The 26,382-nt window shown below is 42.6% G+C and overlaps 1 protein-coding gene across 3 annotated transcripts in view; it reads right to left on the minus strand.

Annotated features, from left to right (window-relative positions):
* Positions 1-25,382, minus strand: part of LOC106572161 (kazrin) — a 235,850-nt gene extending 210,468 nt beyond the window's left edge. The window contains exon 1 of one of the 3 annotated variants that reach the window (XM_014146069.2): positions 24,840-25,380. In XM_014146069.2, the coding sequence (XP_014001544.1) occupies positions 24,840-25,041 (202 nt within the window). In that variant the 5' untranslated portion in view covers positions 25,042-25,380. Of the gene's footprint in view, positions 1-24,839 lie in introns of all 3 variants that reach the window. The other 2 variants (XM_014146067.2, XM_014146073.2) reach the window with 2 other exon arrangements.
* Between the last annotated feature and the right edge of the window lie 1,000 nt (positions 25,383-26,382).

The raw sequence follows: 26,382 nt of genomic DNA on the forward strand, positions 1-26,382 counted from the left end.
CACAAAGGCACATATCAAATAACATATATACAGGAAACATATTGACAGTGCTCTGTGACCCTAGTGTAACAGCTCGAGAGCTTGGGTCTATAAGGTTCTATCTGCAAAAAGATGATTAAGTAATCCTTCTGTCCTCCACCCCCCCAAAAAAAAGATATAGATGTACTATTGTAAAGTGGTTGTTCCACTGCATATCATAAGGTGAATGCACCAATTTGTGTCGCTCTGGATAAGAGCGTCTGCTAAATGACGTAAACATAAATGTAATGATTCTGAGATAATTGGCTTTAAAGTTCCGAACCCTCATTGGTTTGAATGGTGTCAGTAATATTGATCTTGTATTCTTTTGAACTTACCAATATGAATTGGGCTATTTAGAATACTATATAGGTAGAGAACATTGAACAGAAAAAGGCTATGTCAATAACTAAATTTGGACAAAAATGCAGATAGAACCTTATTGTCCCTAGCTCTCGAGCTCACTAATCCAATAGCAATATCAGGGCTAGAGTCTATTATAAATGGGTAGTTTGGGTCCTGGATGTTTATTGGCTGAAACAGAATTCCAGGCGTGTCTATATCAGACAATATACCATGGGTTTGATGCAAAACAACTTGTTTACTGTGCGTTAAGAAGGTATTCACACCCCTTGATTTTTTCAAAATGGTGTTCTTTTACAAAGTGGGATTAAAAATGATTAAATTATATACTTTTTGGGTCAACGATCTACACAAAATACTCTGTAATGTCAAAGTGTAAGAAAAATTCCAACATTAAAAAAAATATGAAAAATAAAACATAAGATATGGTAAATATTTACCCCCCTGAGTCAATACATGTTAGAATCACCTATGGCAGCAATTACAGCTGTGAGTCTTTCTGGATAAGTCTCTAAGAGCTTTCCACATCTGGATTGTGCAACATTTGCCCATTATTTTATTTTTTTATTCTTCAAGCTCTGTGAAATTGGTTGTTGATCATTGCTAAACAAACTTTTCCAGGTCTTGCCATACATTTTCAAGTAGATGTAAGTCAGAACTGTAACTCAGCAACTTAAAAACATTAGCTTTCTTCTTGGTAAGCAACTCCAGTGTAGATTTGCACTTTTGTTTTCGGTTATTGTCCTGCTGAAAGGTGAATTAATCTCCCAGTGTCTGGTGGAAAGCAACCTGAACCAGGTTTACCTCTAGGATTTTGCCTGTGCTTAGCTCCATTCCGTTTATTTTTTATCCTAAACAATTCCCCAGTTCATAACGATTACAAGCCACCACTATGCTTGAAAATAATGGAGCGTGGTACTCAGTAATCTGTTGTTGTCACGTTCGTCGTAAGGATGGGACCAAGGCGCAGCGGGAATGTGTATGCTCATCTTCTTTTATTTAATGAGAAGAAAACGAAACAAAACACTTAAACAAAAAACAACGACGAGAAACAGTCCTGTAAGGCACACAGCTACACATGGAATAAATACCCACAAAAACACCCCTACTAAATAGGACCTTCAATTAGAGGCAACGAGAAACAGCTGCCTCCAATTGAAGGTCAAACCAATAAACTAAGCATAGAAATAGATAAACTAGACACAGACATAGAAATAGACTAACATAGAACACTGCCCAACAAACCCCGAAACACATTAAACAAACACCCCCTGCCATGTCCTGACCAAACTACAATAACAAATAACCTCTTTACTGGTCAGGATGTGACAGTACCCTCCCAAAGGTGCAGACCCCGGATGCACCTCAAACAAAAATAAAAATAAAAAAATAAACCCCAAAACAAAGATAATCCCAAACTAAAGGGAGGGAAGGGAGGGTGGCAACCGTCACCGATGGTTCTTGTGCTACACCCCCCCCCATCATCCTACTATGGAGGTGGCTCAGGCTCTGGCCTTAGTCCCCAACCTAACCTGTCCACCCCCGCTGAAGGCTCAGGGCTAAGGCGCGTCACTGGAGACCTCGGGCTGATGCACGTCGCTGGAGACCTCGGGCTGATGCGCGTCGCTGGAGACCTCGGGCTGATGCGCGTCGCTGGAGACCTTGGGCTGATGCGCGTCGCTGGAGACCTCGGGCTGATGCGCGTCGCTGGAGACCTCGGGCTGATGCGCGTCGCTGGAGACCTCGGGCTGGAGGGCGACTCTGGGAGCTCCGGACTGGAGGGCGACTCTGGCTGCTGCGGTTCCGGACTGTAGGGTGACTCTCTGGCTGCGCCGGTTCCGGACTGTAGGGCGACTCTGGCTGCGCCGGTTCCGGACTGTAGGGCGACTCTGGCTGCGCCGGTTCCGGACTGTAGGGCGACTCTGGCTGCGCCGGTTCCGGACTGTAGGGCGACTCTGGCTGCGCCGGTTCCAGACTGTAGGGCGACTCTGGCGCCGCCGGTTCCAGACTGTAGGGCAACTCTGGCGGCGCCGGTTCCGGACTGTAGGGCAACTCTGCAGGTTCTGGACTGTGGGCCGTCTCTGCAGGTTTCGGACTGTGGGCCGTCTCTGACGGTTCCGGACTGTGGGCCGTCTCTGTCGGTTCCGGACTGTGGGACGTCTCTGTCGGTTCCGGACTGTGGGACGTCTCTGTCGGTTCCGGACAGTGGGACGTCTCTGTCGGTTCCGGACAGTGGGACGTCTCTGTCGGTTCCGGACTGTGGGCCGTCTCTGTCGGTTCTGGACTGTGGGCCGTCTCTGTCGGTTCCGGACTGTGGGCCGTCTCTGTCGGTTCCAGACTGTGGACCGTCTCTGTCGGTTCCGGACTGTGGGCTGTCTTTGCAGGCTCCGGACTATAGGACGTCACCGGAAGCACTGGACGGGGAACTGTCGCCGGAAGCTGTAGATGGGGAACTGTCGCCGGAAGCTCTGGACGGGGAACTGTCGCCGGAAGCTCTGGACGGGGAACTGTCTCCGGAAGCTCTGGGCTGGGAACTGTTTCCGGAAGCTCTGGACTGGACAGGCACACTACAGGCCTAGTGCGTGGGGCTGGCTTTGGAGGCACCAGACTGGTAACACGCACCTCAAGGTCAGTGCGAGGAGCAGGAGCAGGACGAACTGGACTGGGCTGACCCATTGGAGGCCTAGTGCGTGGGACTGGTACCGGAGGTACCAGACTGGAGAGGCTAGTGCGAGGAGCAGGAACAGGACGTACTGGACTAGGCTGACGCACTGGAGGCCTGGTGCGTGGTGCTGGCTTTGGAGGCGCCAGACTAGAGACACACACCTCAGGGCTAGTGTGAGGAGCAGGAACTGGATACACCGGGCCATGAACAAGCACTGGGGATCTAGAGTGCACAGCCTGCACAACCCATCCTGGCTGGGTGGTAACAGTAGCCCTGCATGGGCAGAGTGCTCGCAGAGGGCGAACTGAGCTGTGCAGAAGCCGGATGGCTGCCGTGCGTAGAGCAGGCGTAGTGTAGCCTGGGCTTAGGAGACGTACTGGTGGCCAGATGTACTGCGCAGGCATACTCCTACCTGGCTGTATGACCACTCTAGTACGGCAATTGCGAGGGGCTGTAATCACTCGCACTGGACTGTGCGTGCGCATGTGCGAGATCGTGTGCACTTCCGCATAGACCGGCGCTCTTCTGATCCGCTGCTTCCCATAATAAGCACGGGGAGTTGGCTCAGATCTATTGTCTGACCTAGCCATACTCCCCGTGTGCCCCCCCCCCCCAATTTTTTATTTATTGGGGGTGCCTCTCAGGTTTGCCAATTGGCGCGTATAATGCCTCGTAACGGCGCCGCTCTGCCTTGGCTGCTTCCAGCTCCTCCTTAGGGCGTCGGTATTCCCCAGCCTGGTGCCATGGTCCTGCCCCGTCCAAAATCTCCTCCCATGTCCATGATTCCAGATACCTCTGTTGCTCCTTCCTCCGCTGCTTGGTCCGTTGGTGGTGGGTAGTTCTGTCACGTTCGTCGTAGGAATTGGACCAAAATGCAGCGGGGATGTGAATACTCATCTTCTTTATTAAGAAGAAAACCAAAATAAACACTTAAACAAAAAACAACAACGAGAAACAGTCCTGTAAGGCACACAGCTACACATGGAATAACTACCCACAAAAACCCATGAAAAAACACCCCTACTAAATAGGACCTTCAATTAGAGGCAACGAGAAACAGCTGCCTCCAATTGAAGGTCAAACCAATAAACTAAGCATAGAAATAGATAAACTAGACACAGACATAGAAATAGACTAACATAGAACATTGCCCAACAAACCCCGAAACACATTAAACAAACACCCACTTCCACGTCCTGACCAAACTACAATAACAAATAACCTCTTTACTGGTCAGGACGTGACAGGTGTATTGGATTTGCCCCAAACATAACACAGGACAAATATTCAGGACAAAAAGTGAATTGCTTTGCCACATTTTTTGCAGTTTTACTTTAGTGCCTTGTTGCAAAGAGGATGCATGTTTTTAAATATTTTTCATCTGTACAGGCTTCCTTCTTTTCACTCTGTCAATTAGGTTAGTATTGTGGAGTAACTACAATGTTGTTGATCCATCCACAGTTTTCACTTATCACAGTCATTAAACCCTGTAACTGTTTGAAAGTCACCATTGGCCTCAAGGTGAAATCTCTGAGCGGTTTCCTTCCTCTCCGGCAACTGAGTTAGGAAGGACGCCTGTATCTTTGTAGTGACTGGATGTATTGATACACCATTCAAAGTGTAATTAATAACTTCACCATGCTCAAAGGGGATATTCAATGTCTGCTTTTTTTTAACCAATCTACCAATTACTGGTCTATCATGGTTTAATCTGTGTTTGAAATTCATTGCTCGACTGAGGGACCTTACAATTATCTGTGTGTGGGGAAAAGAGATTAGGGGAAAAGAGGGGAAAAGAGATTAGGTAGTCATTCAAAAAGGATATTAAACACTATTATTGCACACAGAGTGAGTTCATGCAACTTATTATGTAACTTCTTAAGCAAATTCTCAATTTAATTCATTTTAGAGTCAGACTATTAAACATAAATAATTGGAAAAAGTCAAGGGGTATGAATGAATACTTTCTAATGGGACTGTATATGTTGGTAACCGGTTTATAATAGCAATAAGGCACCTTGGGGGTTTGTGGTGTATGGCCAATATATAGTAACAATGCTAAGGGCTGTATCCAGGCACTCCTAATTGCGTTGTGCGTAAGAATAGCCTTTAAAGTGGAACTCACAGCGTTTTAGCAACATGAAATCTTATTCAAATCTGTTCATATACTCCCCCAGGAAGACTATGAAGCCTTTTTTTTACATTTTATGACAAGCGAAAACTTAGATGTGGTTATTTTCACAGTTGCATACATTCATTGAATGTTTGGGAATGGCGTACTGCAGAGTAAGGCATTTGTGAAAATGTTATAGAAATATTTAATATTTAATGCATTTGGACAATTAATATATACTGCAGTAAATAAAACCTAATATGCCACAAATTCGGCTATTTACACGGGCCTGCCATCATTCACTTTGTACTGCACTGTTTGTTTACAGGCAGTAGCAACAGTGTGACTTTAGATCACCAAAAAGTATTCACCAAAAGCCACAAAGTACACCTGAATGGATTTCTGCAAATATGTAAATACCACGGGAGTCCTCGTACATTTGGTAACTTTACAGTCCTATTGATCAAACAACCATGAACATGTTGGCTCTCTCCCCCTCAGTTGCCTATGCACATCAACAGCAACATGATCAACAACTAATGTTAGCCAGAGCAAGATAAGCTCAAATCTAACGAGGGAACAATAGATAAACCCTCTCAAACTTTTTCAGCTTGTAAGTTAGTTGGCAGTCAAAATTGCACTGATAAACAATGGGGAATAGTAGCCTGCTCGTCCTTCTGCAGCTTGCCTGCCAATGCATGCTTGTCCCAACCCATGTTTGACAACTGAATGGGAATTTGCCTGCCTGCCCACCCATTTGATCGATGTCGAATACATTTGATTGACAACTAAGAGATAACAGTCGTTCAAGTTCAGTCGTTCAAGTTCAGCATAGCTAGCTAGCCAAATGATTCACATTTCCTGCATCTCTAGCTGTAGCCACAGAAAAATTATATTGGGGGGATAAAGTCGGCCACTCACCCACTAGTCCAATGACAACATCCTCCAAGCAGCTTGCTAGCCACGTTATGACTGACTTGTGATCATTGTCCTTGCTAGTTTGATTGTATTGACATTTCCAGCCTTTATTACATTTGTCAGTTTTTGTCCAAAATATTGAGTCATTGAAACTGAAACAATACAGACCAGCTGTGATTTACAACCTGATAGCAATATTTGTTGGACTACTGTGCTTATCTGCATTGCTTGCTGTTTGGGGTTTTACGCAGGGTTTCTGTGTAGCACTTTGTGACATCTGCTGATGTAAAAAGGGCTTTATAAATACATGTTATTTTATTTTATTTGACTACCAAGAAATGTATTGTTGAATTCTATTAATCATGCATTGAAATGCATCCATCTATTATACCAACAATGCTTTACTCTACGGCATGGAATTTTGAGTCCAATAGATCCTATTTTAAAAGCCTCTTATAAAGTAGGTTTTGTAGAATAAACTGCAAAGTAGTTAAAATGCTGTCAGTTCCACTTTAAGCGTGGTATATTGGCCAATTTACCACACCTCCTCTGGCCTTATTGCTTAAATATAAACCAACATGGCAAAGACAGCCACTGCTTTGGTTTTCCTATTACTCATGACAGAGATGGATTCTCTGTGAAGAGAGAGACTTTGTTCATCTTCAGCTTGCTTGCCTGTCTCTCTGAGGAGCACTGAGGCTGTCTATCCAGACCCCATTTGCAAAGAGAAATTGATTGAATTACAAGCTGAGGAATTATGTAGTATTACAGGGTTGAAAGAAGAGAGGTCTGTCTGTCATTGAACGCTGCACCGGCATCAGTGTAAGAGTTGCATGAGAGGGATGATTATGGATCGTGAAGCTAAAGCCAGAGATTGTGTTGGCCGATCTTGAGGATTTGAATCTCGTTATAAGAAGAGTCTATTGCTGTAGAGATCTACATAGCCTAAGCAAGTGCATTTGTGCACGCACAAATACAAACACATGCTAAACACGTGTATGTGACCAATAAAATCTGATTTGATGTGGACACTAATACAAACATGCATGCGTACATGAAGGTTTAATAATCCATTTAATCAGCCTATAGTACTCCCCAGAATAACTCTGTGGATTCGGTAAGTGGAAAACATGGCATTGTCCTTTATGGCGTTGCAACAGGAATCAATTTCACCCACAGCCAGCAACATCAATTAACAGGGGAGGATGATTCCTTCTCCCAGCTGTTTACTAATGGGTGTTGCAGTGCACCATCAAGCCCAGTAAATTACCTATGGCCTTCTCTCTGCTGTGTGTGTGTGTGTGTGTGTGTGTGTGTGTGTGTGTGTGTGTGTGTGTGTGTGTGTGTGTGTGTGTGTGTGTGTGTGTGTGTGTGGGTGTGGGTGCGTGCTGGTTAGTTCTTCTACCCTTGTGGGGACCTCAAATCCCCAAAAGTCCCCACAAGGATAGTAAAAAAAGGAAAATTCTCCCTCGTGGGGACATGGGTTACAGGTTAAGGTTAGGGCCAGGGTTAAGGTTAGGGTTATGGTAAGGGTAAGGCTTAGGATTTTGAATGGAAATACATTTTAGGTCGCCACAAGAAAAGAAGAACATTGTGTGTGTGTGTGTGCGCACTGACTCCTCAAGCCTCCAGGTCCTCTATAACCTTGTAATATTATGGTATAGTTCTATATATATAGCAAGAGCTGAATTGATGTCTCCTCATTATGTGCACTTCTACTCTTATATTCTACTTGTTCTACTCTTTGTTATATTTTCCCTCCTCACCTCAGCAGAACACTTAGGTGATGTACCAAACTGTTGTGCATATTCCAGCCTTCAAAGCACACTTGTTCCAACTTCCACACCCAGGTCTTGTTTGGATTTATAACTCGACATCTCTAATAACAGGCAGGCTGTCAAAACCTCTCTTATCTTATCTGTTAGAAAAAAGGCAGAGTGATTGAGAGTGACTGACACTGGCCCGTCTCCCTTACTGTACTGTTCCCTTTAAACTCTGACTGAACTTTTCTTGTTTTGGAGAAGTCGAAGCCTTTCCACTCATAAGAATTGTAGTTACCTCCTCTCGGGTGACAGCTGATCTAGTATAACATGCAGCAGATCTACAACAAGTACATTTGGGTTCTAAGTAGAACCACATAGGGTTCTTCGGTTTGTCCCCATAGGGGGACCCTTTTTGGTGCTTGGTAGAACCCTTTGCAGTTCTTCATAGAACCCCCCTGTAAATAGTTCTAGTTAGAACCCTCTATGAAGGGTTCTTCCTATAACCCTCTACAAGGGTTCTACCAAGATGCCTTTTATCAACTAAAGGTTCTTTCTAGAATTCTCTATGAGGGGTTCTACCGATAACCCTTTTATCTTTGAAGGGTTCTTCCTAGGACACGCTATGAATGGTTCCACAAGTCTCTTTATGACAATACATTACATTATCATAAGGCCTTTTTTTTGAGGGCCTAGTTATACCTTAACAAAGTGTTGTTTACAGGCCACATCAGGCCTGCAAATCACATTATGCTGGCTTATAGAGTGGGAAACACATGTTGCATCTCTTACTGTTCAGTTGAGGGATCATTTGAGTTATTCTGCTTAGTTTGTTTGAGTTGTTCCTAAGAACCAACAATGTTTTTGGTCTTCACAGGGAAACCCAAATCTTAATGTGGGTCATCGAAAACAGATGTTGGGAGCCTCTGTATTAATGACTCCATATTGATGTGTAATTTGTTCTAGGCTATCATAGTCTAAGGGTATTTAAACAAGCATGGTGGTGACAAATTCAGCAGTTTCCAATGGCAAGGTCCAGGAACTGACTCCAGGGGTGAAAGGTCACATGGCTTGGGGTCTAGTGGGCTCAACAGACGTCTGTTGGTTTCCCCATAGATGCATCGACCCCAGAGTAACGTACTTCTCTGTCAGCTAAACCTTGTCAAATTGTGTATAACCCCACTTTAAATAGTTAAATGCTGTCAAATAATCAATCCAATTAAAGATGCATACACACAAAGATCATACTATACATCACAATCAAAATACCATACATCTTCTTACAAAAAATACTACAAATTAATATTATACAAAGGCTAAAGTAGAATGGTACGGCTGTGGTAGTGTAAGTCTAGGCTTGTTCCTACATGGGGCCTTGTCTGTGCAGCATTGTTTATCTCCCAATCAATAGCATGAAAGATGATGAGAAGACACGTTCTTAACCTGTTGGGTCTAGGGGGCAGCATTTGCACGTCTGGATAAAAAAAATGTACCCGATTTAATCTGGTTACTAATCCTACCCAGTAACTAGAATATGCATATACTTATTATATATGGATAGAAAACACTCTAAAGTTTCCAAAACTGTTTGAATGGTGTCTGTGAGTATAACAGAACTCATTTGGCAGGCAAAACCCTGAGACATTTTCTGACAGGAAGTGGATACCTGATGTGTTGTATTGACTTTAAACCTATCCCATTGAAAAACACAGGGGCTTAGGAATATTTTGGCACTTCCTATTGCTTCCACTAGATGTCACCAGCCTTTACAAAGTGTTTTGAGTCTTCTGGAGGGAGATCTGACCGAACAAGAGCCATGGAACGATGATGTCCCATTAGACACCTGGCGCTACTTCATGTTGGGTACCCTCGTTCCAATACGTTATAAAAGAGTATGCATTCGTCCACCTTGAATATTATTCATGTTCTGGTTAAAAAGGCCCTAATGATTTATGCTATACAACGTTTGACATGTTTGAACGAACGGAAATATATTTTTTCCCCTCGTTCGTGACGAGAAGTCCGGCTGGCTTACATCATGTGCTAACGAGACGGAGATTTTTGGACATAAATGATGAGCTTTTTTGAACAAAACTACATTCGTTATGGACCTGTGATACCTGGAAGTGACATCTGATGAAGAGAATCAAAGGTAATGGATTATTTACATAGTATTTTCGATTTTAGATCTCCCCAACATGACGTCTAGTCTGTATCGCAACGCGTATTTTTCTGGGCGCAGTGCTCAGATTATTGCAAAGTGTGATTTCCCAGTAAGGTTATTTTTAAATCTGGCAAGTTGATTGAGTTCAAGAGATGTAAATCTATAATTCTTTAAATGACAATATAATATTTTACCAATGTTTTCTAATTTTAATTATTTAATTTGTGACGCTGACTTGACTGCCGGTTATTGGAGGGAAACGATTTCCTCAACATCAATGCCATAGTAAAACGCTGTTTTTGGATATAAATATGAACTTGATAGAACTAAAAATGCATGCATTGTCTAACATAATGTCCTAGGAGTGTCATCTGATGGAGATTGTAAAAGGTTAGTGCATCATTTTAGCTGGTTTTATGGTTTTGGTGACCCTGTCTTTGACTTGACAAAACATTACACACAACTCTTGTAAATGTACTGTCCTAACATACTCTAAATTTATGCTTTCGCCGTAAAACCTTTTTGAAATCGTAAAACGTGGTTAGATTAAGGAGATCAGCTTCTTGATATGCCACACCTGTCAGGTTGGTGGATTATCTTGGCAAAGGAGAAATGCTCACTAACAGGGATGTAAACAAATTTGTGCACAAAAGTTTAGAGCTTTTTTTTCTGAAACATTTCTGGGATCTTTTATTTCAGCTCATGAAACATGGGACCAACATTACATGTTGTGTTTATATTTTGGTTCAGTGTAGATGAGGTATATTATTAAATTGTCAAAGAAGAGCTAGACCTTTTTTGTTGTTGATTGTTTTTACATAATTTCCTGTGTTCTATATTCTGTCTGTCATGTCTGGTTGGAGATAGACACTTCTTACTACAGGGCATACCACCCCACAGATGGTAGCACAGCTCTACATTGGCTGAGATGAGAGCAGTCATGTTTGTGTGTGTATCAATGTGTACATGTGGGTGTACTGTATGTAATATATTTGGATGTGTGTATCTGCATCCGTGTGTGTTTGTGTGTGTATGACTCCCGTCTCTGTCAGTGTGACACCGGAGCTTTGATAATACACACACATCTTCTCTCTACCCTCCCCCTCTCCCCCCATGTCCCCCCTCGCCACCCCCTCTGCCCTCTCCCGCTCTCCCTCTTCTCAACCCATCCTCTTCATACAATATGTCATCCCACACGCCCATCCAAGCTGCTGGAGGCATTATCCAATTTGTCTGCTGCTTCAGAGGGTCGGGCTCATGCCCACCGCTTTGAGGCCTCCCTCTCCTCCTCTTGTGCTGCCCCGTGCCCATCCCACCCATCTTACCCTGTCACATGGCTCTGAGCAGGGCCAGTCTGTGCCAGCGGGCTGCCGTGGCACCTGATTGCAGTGCCCTGCTGCCACCCAGCCCTGCCCAATCTGCATCTCTGTGCCACCCGCCGCCAGCTGGCCCACCAGCCTGCCCATGTCACTGATGGATAGGCAACCGTGATCCACACACACATTCACAGCCGGAGCGGACGTTTTAAACGCAACACATGGAGGAAGTGTGCATATTTGGTACAGCAGAAAGAGCAATAGGATATCTATGTATGTGTGTGGTAACTGACATAAACCCATCCACATTGGTATAACAGAACACCACTCCGCCCAGTCTTCTTACCTGATCAGACAAACACCCTCAGAATCTCGCTTTTCTATTGTCTACACATCCATTATCTCACTGCTGAAGCCTACAGTATCTACTGAGGAACAGAATTAGAATGTAGAAGCTCCACAAACAAAAACAGAAAGACATGCTGTCCTCCCCTGTTATTGGTAAAGGTGAGAGTTTAGAATTTCTTTGGGGTATGATCTTGGACCCTCTGTAACGTTCTCATTCATCATTATTCACGATTCATTCAGGATTATCCATAATCATGGTAGCATCCACAGTACGGGGAAAAAAACAGTACGGGAATTTTTTTTAATGAAATGTATGCATTCATAACTGTAAGTTGCTCTGGATAAGAGCGTCTGCTAAATGACTAAAATGTAAATGTAAATGTAATATATTCTGTTCTTATTTACAATAAAAGAAACACAATACATTATTTACTATTCATTTCTATTGGGCAAAAAATATATCTGAAACACAACCAAAACCAACTGGAAAAGCATCCAACAAGTTTGTCACAAGCTTGATGTAGTCATTGTGTGCTAGGAATATGGGACCAAAAACCATAATTTCCGGACTATTAAGCGCACCTGAATATAAGCCCACTGAATTAAAAAAAATTTTTTATTTTGAACATAATTAAGCCGCACGTGTCTATAAGCCGCAGGTGCCTACCGGTACATTGAAACAAATGAACTTTACGCAGGCTTTAACGAAACACGGCTTGTAACAAAAATAAATAGGCTTTAACGAAACACGGCTTGTAACAAAAATAAATAGGCTTTAACGAAACACGGCTTGTAACAAAAAATAAAAAATTTGCAGTAAGCTTTAGTTGTCTTTTTGCACTGAGTCAATTCCTCACGCTGCTGTTTCCAACGTCTTATCATCGACTCATTAAGACCAAGCTCCCGTGCAGCAGCTCTATTTCCTTTTCCAACAGCCAGATCAATCGCCTTCAACTTGAAAGCTGCATCATATGCATTTCTCCGTGTCTTTTCCATGATGAGGGTGACAAAATGACTACCGTAATCAGAATGATGGGACGTTTGAGAGCGCTCGATTTAATCTAAACAGTAAACGAAAAAGTTGTTTGACCTTATCCCGTTCGGCAATTTCATTGGTCTAATGAATGCTTCATGCCGCCAAAAAACTGAGCACGTCACAGAATGTGTTTTTTTGGAGAAAAAAAAATTGAAAGCGGGAAAAATCCATATATTAGCCACGTCATTGTTTAAGCCGCGAGGTTCAAAGCGTGGGAAAAAAGTTGCGGCTTATAGTCCGGAATTTACAGTACTACCAAATACTTGACTATTTTATTTATAAGAATCTTTAGGGGTGTCAATAATTTGACCGCTACCTATTTCAGAAAAAATATATATTACTTGTTAAACAAATTCTCTTTCTCTGAGAAATTGTATTGGTATAAAATAATGTAATTCCCAAAATGTTGTGAGCATACAATGTAGCTCAGAATTTGAATTATTTATTTTATACGTTCATAATTGCTCATCTTTATCAATGGTGTCATTCATTTCACGTACTGGTCCCTAATGGCATTTTTGGCTTGACCCCTGTCTTGTTCATGAGCCATGCACCTTAGACAGAGTTTAATTTAGGATCCTAGTCAGGGGGTGCATGTGTAACCCAAGAGGTTGGGGTATTTTGGGCCGAGGAAGGCGAATGGAATTACTGCACTGCAATCAAGACGATGCAATCGCCACATGAAATTGCTCCAGTTATAGTTCAGCTTACTGTTTCAGTTAGACAATTTTTTATATTTTTCCTTTTCTATCCAGCCAATTCAAACATTTGTAAAATACAGCGATACAGTTTTAATTTGAATATGTATGACAGTGAATCTTGTTCATGAAACCATCTCCCACTCTTTTTTCACTCCAAATCTCCACCTCTCCTCTCTCTGTGCCTAATGCCTTGTCTGGAATGTTGCCCTTACGTCACCGTTCCGATGGTGTTGAGTCTAGCATGTGTGTGTGTGCTTTCTGGTTATGTTTGTGGAGCTTCTATCTTCCACTGTTATTGGTAATGGTGAGAGGTTAGCATGTCTTAGGGGTATGATATTTGACCCTCTGTAACTTTCTCAGGATTATCCGTAGTCATGGTAACATCCACATTCATTTCTTATTTACAATAAAACTGCTAGGAATATGGGAGCAAATGCTAAACTTTATGAGTACTATATTTATAAGAATCTTTAGGGGTGTCAATCATTTTGACACTTACCTTTTTGAGAGAGAAAAATATTACGAAGCAAAAATCTCTAAACAACATCTCTTTCTCTGAGCAATTGTATTAGTATAAAATAATATAACCACATTTTTGAAGCATACAATATACAGTTGAAGTCGGAAGTTTACATACACCTTAGCTGAATACATTTAAACTCAGTTTTTCCCAATTCATGACATTTAATCCTAGTAAAAATTCCCTGTCTTAGGTCAGTTAGGATCACCACTTTATTTTAAGAATATGAAATGTCAGAATAATAGTAGAGAGAATGATTTATTTCAGCTTTTCTTTCTTTCTTCACATTCCCAGTGGGTCAGAGGTTTACATACACTCAATTAGTATTGCCTTTAAATTGTTTAACTTGTGTCAAACGTTTCGGGTAGCCTTCCATAAGCTTCCCACAATAAGTTGGGTGAATTTTGGCCCATTCCTCCTGACAGAGCTGGTGTAACTGAGTCAGGTTTGTAGGCCTCCTTGCTCGCATACGCTTTTTCAGTTCTGCCCACAAATTTTCTATAGGATTGAGGTCAGGGCTTTGTGATGGCCACTCCAATACCTCGACATTGTTGCCCTTAAGCCATTTTGCCACAACTTTGGAAGTATGCTTGGGGACATTGTCCATTTGGAAGACCCATTAGCGACCAAGCTTTGACTTCCTGACTGATGTCTTGAGATGTTGCTTCAATATATCCACATCATTTTCCTCCCTCATGATGCCATCTATTTTGTGAAGTGCACCAGTCCCTCCTGCAGCAAAGCACCCCCACAACATGATGCTGCCACCCCTGTGTTTCACGGTTGGGATGGTGTTCTTCGGCTTGCAAGCCCCCCCCTCTTTTCCTCCAAACATAACGATGGTCATTATGGCCAAACAGCTTCTTCCTTGCTGAGCGGTCTTTCAGGTTATGTCGATATAGGACTCATTTTACTGTGGATATAGATACCTTTGTATCTGTTTCCTCCAGCATCTTCACAAGGTCCTTTTCTGTTGTTCTGGGATTTATTTGTACTTTTCGCACCAAAGTACGTTTATCTCAGAATGCGTCTCCTTCCTGAACGGTATGACGGCTGCATGGTCCATTGGTGTTTATACTTGCGTACTACTGTTTGTACAGATGAATGTGGTACCTTCAGGCATTTGGAAATTGCTCCCAAGGATGAACCAAACTTGTGGAGGTCTACAATTGTTTTTCTGAAGTCTTGGCTGATTTCTTTTGATTTTCCCATGATGTCAAGCAAAGAGGCACTGAGTTTGAAGGTAGGCCTTGAAATGCATCCACAGGTACACCTCCAATTGACTCAAATGATGTCAATTAGCCTATCAGAAGCTTCTATAGCCATGACATCATTTTCTGGAATTTTCCAAGCGATTTAATGGCACAGTCAACTTAGTGTATGTGAACTTCTGACCCACTGGAATTGTGATACAGTGAATTATAAGTGAAATTATCTGTCTGTAAACAATTGTTGGAAAAATTACTTGTGTCATTCACAAAGCAGATGTTCTAACCGACTTGCCAAAACTATAGTTTGTTAACAAGAAATTTGTGGAGTGGTTGAAAAATGAGTTTAATGACTCCAACCTAAGTGTATGTAAACTTCCAACTTCAACTATAGATCAATATTTTATTTTGTACAGTCATTATTGCTCATCTTTATCAAGGGTGTCAATAATTTCAACCCCACTATACTTCCTGATAAACTGGACCGAATGTGGGAAAAACACACTGGCTTCATTCTTAGCTCATGTTCATTTGGCACCAAACTGATAAAAAAAAACGAACAGAAACAAGGAGAATACCTGTAATTGTCTAATAAAATATGCAAATGTTAGTTTTCTGTTGCAAACACTTTCTGTTGTGTGCCCCTAATGAACATGACCCAGGAAATGTGACTATAGGGAAAAAAAGCGGTGGCACTACTGACTCCTACCGCACAGCATTGCATTGCTTCTAATGTAATTATAACCAATGACAGTGCAGGACTAGTGACCTGTCCAGGGTGTGTACATCAAGCTGCCTCACGCAACAGAAACAGAAGATATGCTCCTGCCCCATGGGCCATTATAGCTCAGACAAGGTTTACTTACTGTGCAAGGACAATACATTTTTTACAAATCCCATAGCAAATCCCATACATGCAGACAGCATACAGTGACATCAAAGTCATCAAAATTGCTCACTAAACACACACACACACACACACAGATGCCCTCTAGACTGTACCCCTCAGACTAGCAAATGTCCTGTTCCACCCAGAGACCTCAGTGAGCAGAAGGACATAGACAGAAATCACATCCGTTAAGCAACTGCCCCAGAAATGAGAAGGGAACAGAAGAACATGCCATTTCATCATCGGCCCGCTGCCACAGGAGATCTTCTCCCTGCACCTCATCTTGAATAATTGCTGTGGTGACAATATCCCCAGCCCTGCAGCAGACACACACACCATCAGCTCACATCATTCCCAAAACACTGGGGGGTTGGCTGCCACACGCTTCTCTATATCTCCCATCTCAGCCCATTATTTCAGTAAAGCCCATTCTTGGCTAGGAGTGGCTTCTTTAGGAGAGTCTTATGGTGCAGAAGCAATAGCATTCAATTGGTGTTGTCCTGATATAGCCCAAAGTAACATCCTGTCCTCTTTCCTTGTCCCCTTTCCTTGTCTCTTAAAGCTGTTTCAAGCCCTTTTAGATTGGTGATCAAGAAGTTAGTAAAGACTAGGAGGATAATTGAAGACTTTTGGCTAGGCTATTAGCAAACATCTTTAAATGGAGGCTATCTAAGAATTAATGTAGAAGCTTATTATTTTAATCAGAGCAATTTTTCACAATTAATTAATCCTTTCATCAAATGAATGAGGGTTTTAATGATTTGTTGCCAGTGGTTTAGCCGAGGATACAGTTGGGAAAAACATGGTCCGTTGAGTGATAGCATAGCCTAACAGTGCAATCCTCCTTCAAGCAACTTTCTCCAGGAAATAAAGGGACTTCTCACTTAGTGAGGGAATTTGCACTCACATTTCTTGTCATAGAATTGTTTTCGAACAGGGCGTTCCTCTCCTCTCTTCCCCCCTCTCTGGTTCAGCATGACAAGCTCTCGCTAAGCAGTTGCATTTAATGGCAGCGGAATATGTGCAACAACATCACTGATTACCGAGCACAGGCGGACTGCGCAAAGGCCATCTGTCCCGGACTAGGAGAGAGCCATCAGTGATCAGCTGTTACATCCGACAGCTGAAGGACAGAGGGCCAATCGACACACTGGAGACCTCTGGGCCTCATTAACGTAAATAATATTTTAATATAACCAACTCAAAACATCTGAGACCTGGAGGACCTTTACTCACTGAAGCCCCTCAAATACCATCTCTGAATACACTGTAACAAACCCACAACACATGTCAGAGAAGGGTGGGCAGATGTGTGTGTGTATGTGTGTGTGTGTGTGTGTGTCTGTGTGTGTTGCCCACATGGGTGTGTGTGTGATTGCCCCGCTGTGATTGTCCTTCTACTCAGTGTTCCATGGATTGGGGATGCGGGGACTTACTGGAGGTGTCACACGGAGCAACGTACACAATCAATAACCAAGCATATGCTTCACATACACCCATACACAAGCTTACATTAAAACGTAAATGAAGATTCTCATGCAAGTAATAAGAAAAACATAATAAACCTATATTTTCTAATGCTTTTAATCCTACCATTTTGGACCATTCCATTGAAACACAATTTCCGATAGGTAATCATTTCCTCTTTAGGTTCATTATGTACTGTATGTTAATACAGTCAGCATCAGGAGAGTTATAATGTAGTCAGCATCAGGAGAGTTATAATGTAGTCAGCATCAGGAGAGTTATAATGCAGTCAGCATCAGGAGAGTTATAATGCGGTCAGCATCAGGAGAGTTATAATGCAGTCAGCATCAGGACAGTTATAATGCAGTCAGCATCAGGACAGTTATAATGCAGTCAGCATCAGGAGAGTTATAATGCAGTCAACATCAGGAGAGTTATAATGCAGTCAACATCAGGAGAGTTAAAATGCAGTCAGCATCAGGAGAGTTATAATGTAGTCAACATCAGGAGAGTTATAATGCAGTCAGCATCAGGACAGTTATAATGCGGTCAGCATCAGGACAGTTATAATGCAGTCAGCATCAGGAGAGTTATAATGCAGTCAACATCAGGAGAGTTATAATGCAGTCAACATCAGGAGAGTTAAAATGCAGTCAGCATCAGGAGAGTTATAATGCGGTCAACATCAGGAGAGTTATAATGCAGTCAGCATCAGGAGAGTTATAATGCGGTCAACATCAGGACAGTTATAATGCAGTCAGCATCAAGAGTTATAATGCAGTAGCTATCAGGCATTTACAGTTCTTGCATTTTCAATAGAGCTGTTGAGGGCTATTTTTTGTGAGCCTCCATCTGGTTTATACCAGTTTAAAGTAAATGGCTATAAAACGCGCCATAAAATCTTGAAACCTAAAGAGGACAATATAAATGTCCTGTGCACAAGTCATTAAATTCATCAGCAACTATTTAGCCAAAAACATCCAAACTTCATCAATACCGGAACTAATTTAAGTCTGTGCTTTTTGAACAGAAGGAGCTTCTTCAATATACAGTAGGTAGTACAATAAAATATACAAATGCCAGCTACATCATTGCTTTCATGCAGCGCCGGAAACTTTGGAGCCAATCAAGCGCATAGATTGCCAGCAGACAACAGCTCCCCTAGAGTAGTGGAATTGAACATCCTCTTACATATTGACAGTGCTGGACTATTAACAATAAATAATCAAATATATATAGTGCTTTATCATACTCTCAAAGTTCAGATGGGAGTCATGGCTAAACCTGTGCCTGGTATCAACTGTGGCATTCTGTACCAACTCTGATAAGACTGTGATAAAGCCACGCTTGTTCCAAAGGCCATAGGGCAGTTTAGTTAAATGCCAGATAGACTGGCCAAATTTTTGTCCAGTGGGCCGGTCTAAATTGGGGGTTTTGCAAGAAAGTATTATTGTTTGGCTAATAATGGTGGCCTCTAGAACAAAAATGGGCCGGTGTTGGGGCCTCAAGGGAAGGAATGAGCCAGTGTGTTCGAAATGCCTTGGCCGATTACTGGTTCCAGTTCATCCCGGCCTCATTCTCTCTACTGCAGTCAATACCTATGTGGAAAATGCTGTGGGTACTACAGTGCTGAACTGACGAGCACCTGTTTTCACAGCGCCAGTTAAACATTAAAGATCAACTAATGATGAGGTCATAGAAATGTGTAAAAATAACATGTTTCCTGATTTTGCCTACATGTCTATAATTTACCAGTGTAAAATACATGGATACGGATTTGAACTGTACAGTTACAAAAGCGTAGCATATTAAGTAACTGTACTGTACGAGTAAAATCACACCATTTAACCTGTCAAGGTGTAGGTGGCAGTATTTTCATGGCCGGATGAAAAACGTGCCCAAATTAAACTGGTTACTACTCTGGCCCAGAAACGAGAATATGCATATTATTAGTAGATTTGGATAGAAAACACTCTGAAGTTTCTAAAACTGAGAAAAATCCAACCAGGAAGTGGGGGATCTGAGAATTGTAGTTCTTCTTTTGAATCCCTATCGAAACTACAGTGTCTGTGGGGTCACGTTGCACTTCCTAAGGCTTCCATTGGCTGTCAAAAGCCTTCAGAAAGTTTTTTCATCATTCTCCTGTAACCGGGCAGAGAATAGGAGCTCAGTCAATGAGTGGACTGCCTATGGACAAAAGACTTGGTGATGCACGAGCCCGATAGCGCGCCCCTCCTTCTTTTTCTTCTGGAATGAATACGCTATTGTCCGGTTGGAATATTATCGCATTTTTACATAAAAAATACCATAAAGATTGATTGTAAACAACGTTTGACATGCTTCTACTAACGGTAATGGAACATTTTGACTTTTCGTGTCTCGAATTACGCTTGCGCATTATGCCTTTGGATAGTGACCTGAACGCACGAACAAAACGGAGGTATTTGGACATAAATATGGATTATTTCAAACAAAAACAAGAACATTTCTTGTGGAAGTAGCAGTCCTGGGAGTGCATTCTGACGAAGATCAGCAAAGGTAAGAGAATATTTATAATACTAATTCTGAGTTTAGGTGACCCCAGAACTTGGCGGGTGTCTGTATAGCTTGCTTTGATGGCTGAGCTATGTACTCAGAATATTGAAAAAAGTGCTTTCGCGAAAAGCTATTTTAAAATCTGACACAGCGGTTGCATCAAGGAGTACTGTATCTATAATTCTTAAAATAATTGCTATGTATTTTGTCAATGTTTATGATGAGTATTTTTGTAAATTGATGTGCTCATTTTCTGAACATAATGCGCCAATGTAAAATGCTGTTTTTGGATATAAATATGAACTTTATCAAACAAAACATACATGTATTGTGTAACATGATGTCCTAGGGGTGTCATCTGATGAAGATCGTCAAAGGTTAGTGCTTCATTTAGCTGTGTTTTGGGTTTTTGTGACATATCTCCTTGCTTGGAAAATGGCTTTGTGGTTATTTTTGTCTATGTACTCTCCTAACATAATCTAATGTTTTGCTTTCGCTGTAAAGCCTTTTTGAAATTGGTCAATGTGGTTACATTAAGGAGAAGTGTATCTTTAAAATGGTGTAAAATAGTCGTATGTTTGAGAAATTGAAATTATGATATTTTTGCTGTTTTGTATTTCGCACGGTCACGTCCCACCTAGCTCAGAGAAGTTTTAAAGTACATTAGAGAATCTGAGTTTACGGTTGTAATAATGTTTTAAAAATACATTCTAGACATCACTGTTGCCCGTTAATGTGTGTCTCTAACTCATTCGATGCAAACACAGTCCCCTCAATAGGAAATACTGCTGACATTTAAAACAGCCCTGACAAAAGACATTTCAAAAATTGCTTTTGCAATTGAAGAGGATTCCAGAGCGGTGGAGAAAAATCTGATGTTTTGAAAGAGGCAGGATTTAAAAGCCTCATTCCATATGACTTTTTTGATGGGGATGCATCCTTGTCTGGAATGTGTTAAAATATATTTCAAGATAATGATGAGCGCCAGCGTATAAGATATGTACTTACTATGTATTTCATTGAGTATATACAGTTTATTATAAACTGGGTAGTTCAAGCCCTGAATACTTATTGGCTGAAAGTCGTGGTATATCAGACCGTATATCATTAGTAAATGTATTTTTACTGTTTTAATTATGTTGATAACCAGTTTATAATAGCATTAAGGCTCCTCTGGGGTTTGTGGTATATGGCCAGCTAACGGCTGTATCCAGGCACTCCACGTTGCATCGTCCTTAAGAATAGCTCTTAGCCGTAGTATATTGGCCATATACCACACCCCCTCGTGTCTTATTGCTTAATATACACCTATAGAGGGATGGCAGATGCTATTACTTATAAATGTGTACACAGGTGCACAAAAGAACAAAATAGACATCTCCACTCTTCTCCTCAATGTTTATGCTGTGGACTCTCCCCAGGATGTGTTGCTTTTCACAGAATGAAGCCCTACTGTGAATAGCGGTGCTCTGTACTCGCATAGAAATCACACTTACTCAGAGAGCAACATAATCTCAGTGAAACAGCATGTTAGCCAACACTACTGGACACCACTATTGGTGTGTGTGTGTGTGTGTGTGTGTGTGTGTGTGTGTGTGTGTGTGTGTGTGTGTGTGTGTGTGTGTGTGTGTGTGTGTGTGTGTGTGTGTGTGTGTGTGTGTGTGCGCGTATGTGTGCGTGCGTGTGTGCATGCGTATGTGTGCGTGCGTGTGTGCATGCGTAAGTGTGCATTAGAGTATGAAAGGTAAGAAGACGTCAAACAAGCTGCACAGTCAGTCAAGCAACAACCAATTTAAACCTCTTTCAACCAATCACCCTTCTCCCTATGATGTATCTGTCAGGTTAATTACAGTATAGCAGCTAATGCTAAAACCGTTAGCAATTACAATTACTTTTTTCACTAAATTTCCTAAAGCCTGTTGCTGCCTACGCTTCATGTTTCACTAAGCACAGCGGGGCCAGCTATCATTAGAATCATGTTAAATAACCAATGAACAATGAAAAGAAAGCCTTTTCGTGAGCAGAATAGCAGCTCTATAGTATTAGCATTAGCATCCACCATTGATCCTCTACAGAGACACCCACTCCTCTACACTAAATGGTTTAGTAGGCCTGATTCTGCTTTGATCACCTTCTAGGAAGATTAAAATGTCTTTGCACTGTTTCTTTATTTATCTTCAAGATATGCTCTACTCCGTTGCTCAAGATGACTAATTGCCGTGGCAACATGTAGAAGTATTTAATGAGTTCCGATTCACATTAAGAAATCGTTGGCAAGATATTTTTTCAAAGCAGGCTGGCTATGAATCACAAGGAAGTCCATCGTCACAGCCTATCAGAGCAAAGGCTCGAACAACACTGAGATGGTGTCATACGGTCGAGTGAATATTTATTCAGTCCGCATTTATTCAGGGGGTTTAGTCTAAAATGCCATGCTTGAAAACGCTTGAAAAGCTACAATCAAGGCAGACATACAAGCACACAGAACAATGCACTCCTGTGTGCTTTGTCACCGAAGTTCTGAGAAACGTTTCTGACCGAAACTTTGACAAGAAGTTTAGGTACAATCGTGTGTGCGGGAGTTCTCTATATTTTTGTTTTATTGTACCCCAGAGAACCTCCAGCAGGTTATTCAGAGAGCAGGCGAGGCAGAGTATAGTGAACCAGGGCAAGGTGCCCGTGAATGCTCTTCCAGCTACTAAGCAGCCAGGCAGCCGACCCAAATTAGTCAAATGACGTCTTGAGGGAGGCAACAAACCCCGGGTGTGTGTGAGTGTGTGTGCATCCGTGCACATGTTTGTGCATATCTACATACAGATCTTAACACATATTAGGTCCTTATGATTCCAGGTTCATTATATGTATCACTACACTCACCGTTGTTCGATATAGAATATCCACATTTGTATGATACTGTATGTGTATGGAATTGGAGGACCCATGCAAAGGTGGCAGTGTGCAGTAGTGAATCCCCAGGCGCTAGCTGGCTAGCAGGGTTGTCACAGTGAACCGGACTCCCCGACACACTTCCTTCCCCACTGCGATAACTAGTGATGAATTAAACCCCCTGGCATTGTTCTTTTTACACAACTCACCAACCAATGTTCATAACTCAGGCTGGAAAGAAAGGATTATAGGAAGAGGGGAGGAGAACAAGAGAGGGCAAGGGAAGAGTTAAGACACAGAGACACCAGTCCACGTACACAATACTATCGCCCCCTTCAACAGTAATACTCAATCAAATTAACTAAAACCATTTAATTGTCCTGCACATGGAGACGTTTTTAACTACTATACAAGATTTTAACAGAAATTCCGAAAGTTATTGTTTAATTGTGAGTAAAATCCCCAGTAATCATATTTCTGTTTAATAAATGAGCATGCTTGTGGTCTCTCAACTGAGCAGTGAAGAGACATTCCCATTCAAGTCAATTGGAGTCCATTTCTATGGTGAGGCCTCTATGAGGGAGGGTGACATCACCATTTAAACTCGCCCGGCGGAATGCTTGTTGTCACATTCAGAGGCACCTTTCTCTCACACACACACACACACACACACACACACACACACACACACACACACATATATTCCTCTCCCTCCCACACACACAGATCCACCACACACACACACACACACACACACACACACACACACACACACACACACATGAGCTGGCAGAAATAACTGAATAACAAAGTGACAGCAGAGTCCATTCAAAACAATGCTGACACACGACCAAAGCATTCCAGGCTAGCGCAGCGGACTCTGTGTCAACGGATGTGTGCCTTGTCACTGCCAGAGTGTACACACACACACACACACACACACACACATACACACACACACACACACACACACACACACACACACACACACACACACACACACACACACACACACGGTGAGTGATACAGAACATGTAGAGTCAATAAACTTGTAACAGACTTTGTCTTTCAGTTCACTAAGATTTTGGGAACTGGCTGTGACTGAGAGTGGAAAGTCTGACCTACAGAACACTGCCAATAGCATGATGGAACATATTCCTTCAGGGAGAGTTCATTGCTACTGTAGCTTCCAGGCAAGGAAACAGCAGGAGCGTGTGCGTGTGTGTTCGAGGGGTGGATGGGATATAGCAACGCATCCACATGCTCTCAACCCAGCCACACCGTAAACAAAGCCAAGATAGGGCAAACACACACACATTCTGCAGCATGGGCAGCCATTCAAACAGTACTTGGAAACAGTAACCCTCAGCAACCCTCACAACCCCCCCCCTCCCTCCCTCACACCAGAGTGAGAGATCTATTGCCCAGCTTGGGGAATGTATTGAACCAGCTAGAGTGCCAGCAGAGAAAATAGAGAGTATGAGTATGGAAGGGGGGGTACTCACTCGCCACTCTCCCCCAACCCTTCCTTCTCTCCACCACTACGCCTCCAAAGTGCACCGCTCCTGCTCTCCAGGGTTCAAATGGAGGGGTTAATTATTTAACAGTGAGGGGACCTACTGAAGCACAGAGGGAGATGTGAATGGACATCAAACAGTGGATGGACCCCCGCTCCTCTCTCTGGTCCATCCCATTTGTAGCCAACTGTCACCCCTTCCTTCTCCCCCCCAAACACCAACATTACACACACATACTATAAAACCTCAAAGGCACAGACACTCTCTCTTAAATTCCGAGTCAAGGCTTTTTCACCCATATAAGCACTCACACACACAAACACTCACACGTGAAGCAGCGTACACATGAGACAATTACACGCACACTCATTCTCTTCCCTCACTCACACACTCTCTCTCGGTCCGTCTCTGTTACCATGGTGGTGGTGGTGGTGGTGGCGGATGTGTTGTTGGTGGTGGTTCTCTATTGGGGGGTCACGCTCCCGGTCGGCGGCCCCCAGCTCGGCCAGCCTGCGGCTGGTGGCCGTCAGCTCAGAGCGCAGGTTGGTCACCTCCTGGCTGGCCGACTGGACTGCCCCTTCGATCCTCTGGGCCAGCTGCTTGTCGTCATCCATCATTTTCAGGATTTTGGCCTGAGGAGGGAATCCAAACAGGAGGGTGTCATGCTGTTGTCAAGTTGACCATGTCCAGGAACAAAATGAAACTGTATCGTGTCTTCGGTTGTATTCCTCCGCACTGCTCTACTAGACTAATTTCTTAAGAAAAAACATCGAGTAAAATCCTTCAGAAGCAGTGTGTCCTTTTCCTCAAATTAGCTAAGGGGAAATGTTCTGTGTAACTGTTATCCTCTGTGGTGCATGTGCGAGTGTGACTGTGTGTGTGTGTGTGTGAGTGTGAGAGAGAGTTCTTTAACAGAATGAGATAGAGAGTGTGTGTGTGTGAGAGAGAGGAACAGAGAGAGAGCGAGTGAGAGAGCGAGTGAGAGAGGAATAGAGAGAGGAAGAGAGAGAGAGAGAGAGAGAGAGAGGAAGAGAGAGAGTGTGTCTGTGTGTGTGAGAGAGAGAGAGAGAGAGAGCGAGAGAGAGAGAGAGAGAGAGAGCAGGCACTCCCTCTGTGAAATGTGCTCCCTGCAGCTGACTGCTGAAAGGACACAGAGCACTGGGAGATGACAAGCACCTTTTTAAATGGACTGTACCAAGTCCAGGGAAACCATGGGGGGGGGGCTGCTGCATGGACTTTTGGTGTCAGCCGCATGGACTTTTCCCTTACGAGGTTTTAGCTCGTTGTCTTTGACAGTAAGGAAAAGCAGAACTCACATCTGCTAAGGCCTAAATTCTGGTGAGAGATTCTGGTGAAAGAATCATTTCTTGAAGAAGGAAAAATAAATATGGGGGGGGACAACAAAGAGCGTTGCATAGTCACCACTTCCCAAATGAATTCTCCTTACTCAGGCTGAGGCTTTGTCTGGTGTAGCTTGCAGCTGGCTTTTGTCCTGCAGTGTTAATGTGTCAGTGTCACAGTCCTCTGGATCTCATGTGTTAGTGGCTGAGTGAGCAAGACTAGAAGCTTATTAATTGGGGAAATATATAGAATGTGTTAGATAGAAATGTACTGTGTAAATCTGACATGATTATTTTCTAATAAATAATAACTTAAAAAAAATTAAGTTACATGAAATATTGATCTCTAAAGGACAGAGAAACATGTACTGTATGTTACGATACATTTCTATAAGAAAGATCCATAAGAATGTTTTCCTGGAGAAGCCTCTGCTCTCTCGCTTTCCCCCACTTCCTTTTATTCTTCTCTTCGCCTCTCCACACTCTACCCCTAATTTCTTCCGTTCATTTAAGCGAGGAATAAAATACTACAAATACAGGAAACAGCTGCAATGACTAACACCTGCTTTGAGATCTGAGGGTAATTGATCATGTTGAAAAGGACAAACATCAGCATTT

Source organism: Salmo salar, chromosome ssa15 (genome assembly GCF_905237065.1).
Source record: "Salmo salar chromosome ssa15, Ssal_v3.1, whole genome shotgun sequence".
Lineage (NCBI taxonomy): Eukaryota > Metazoa > Chordata > Actinopteri > Salmoniformes > Salmonidae > Salmo > Salmo salar.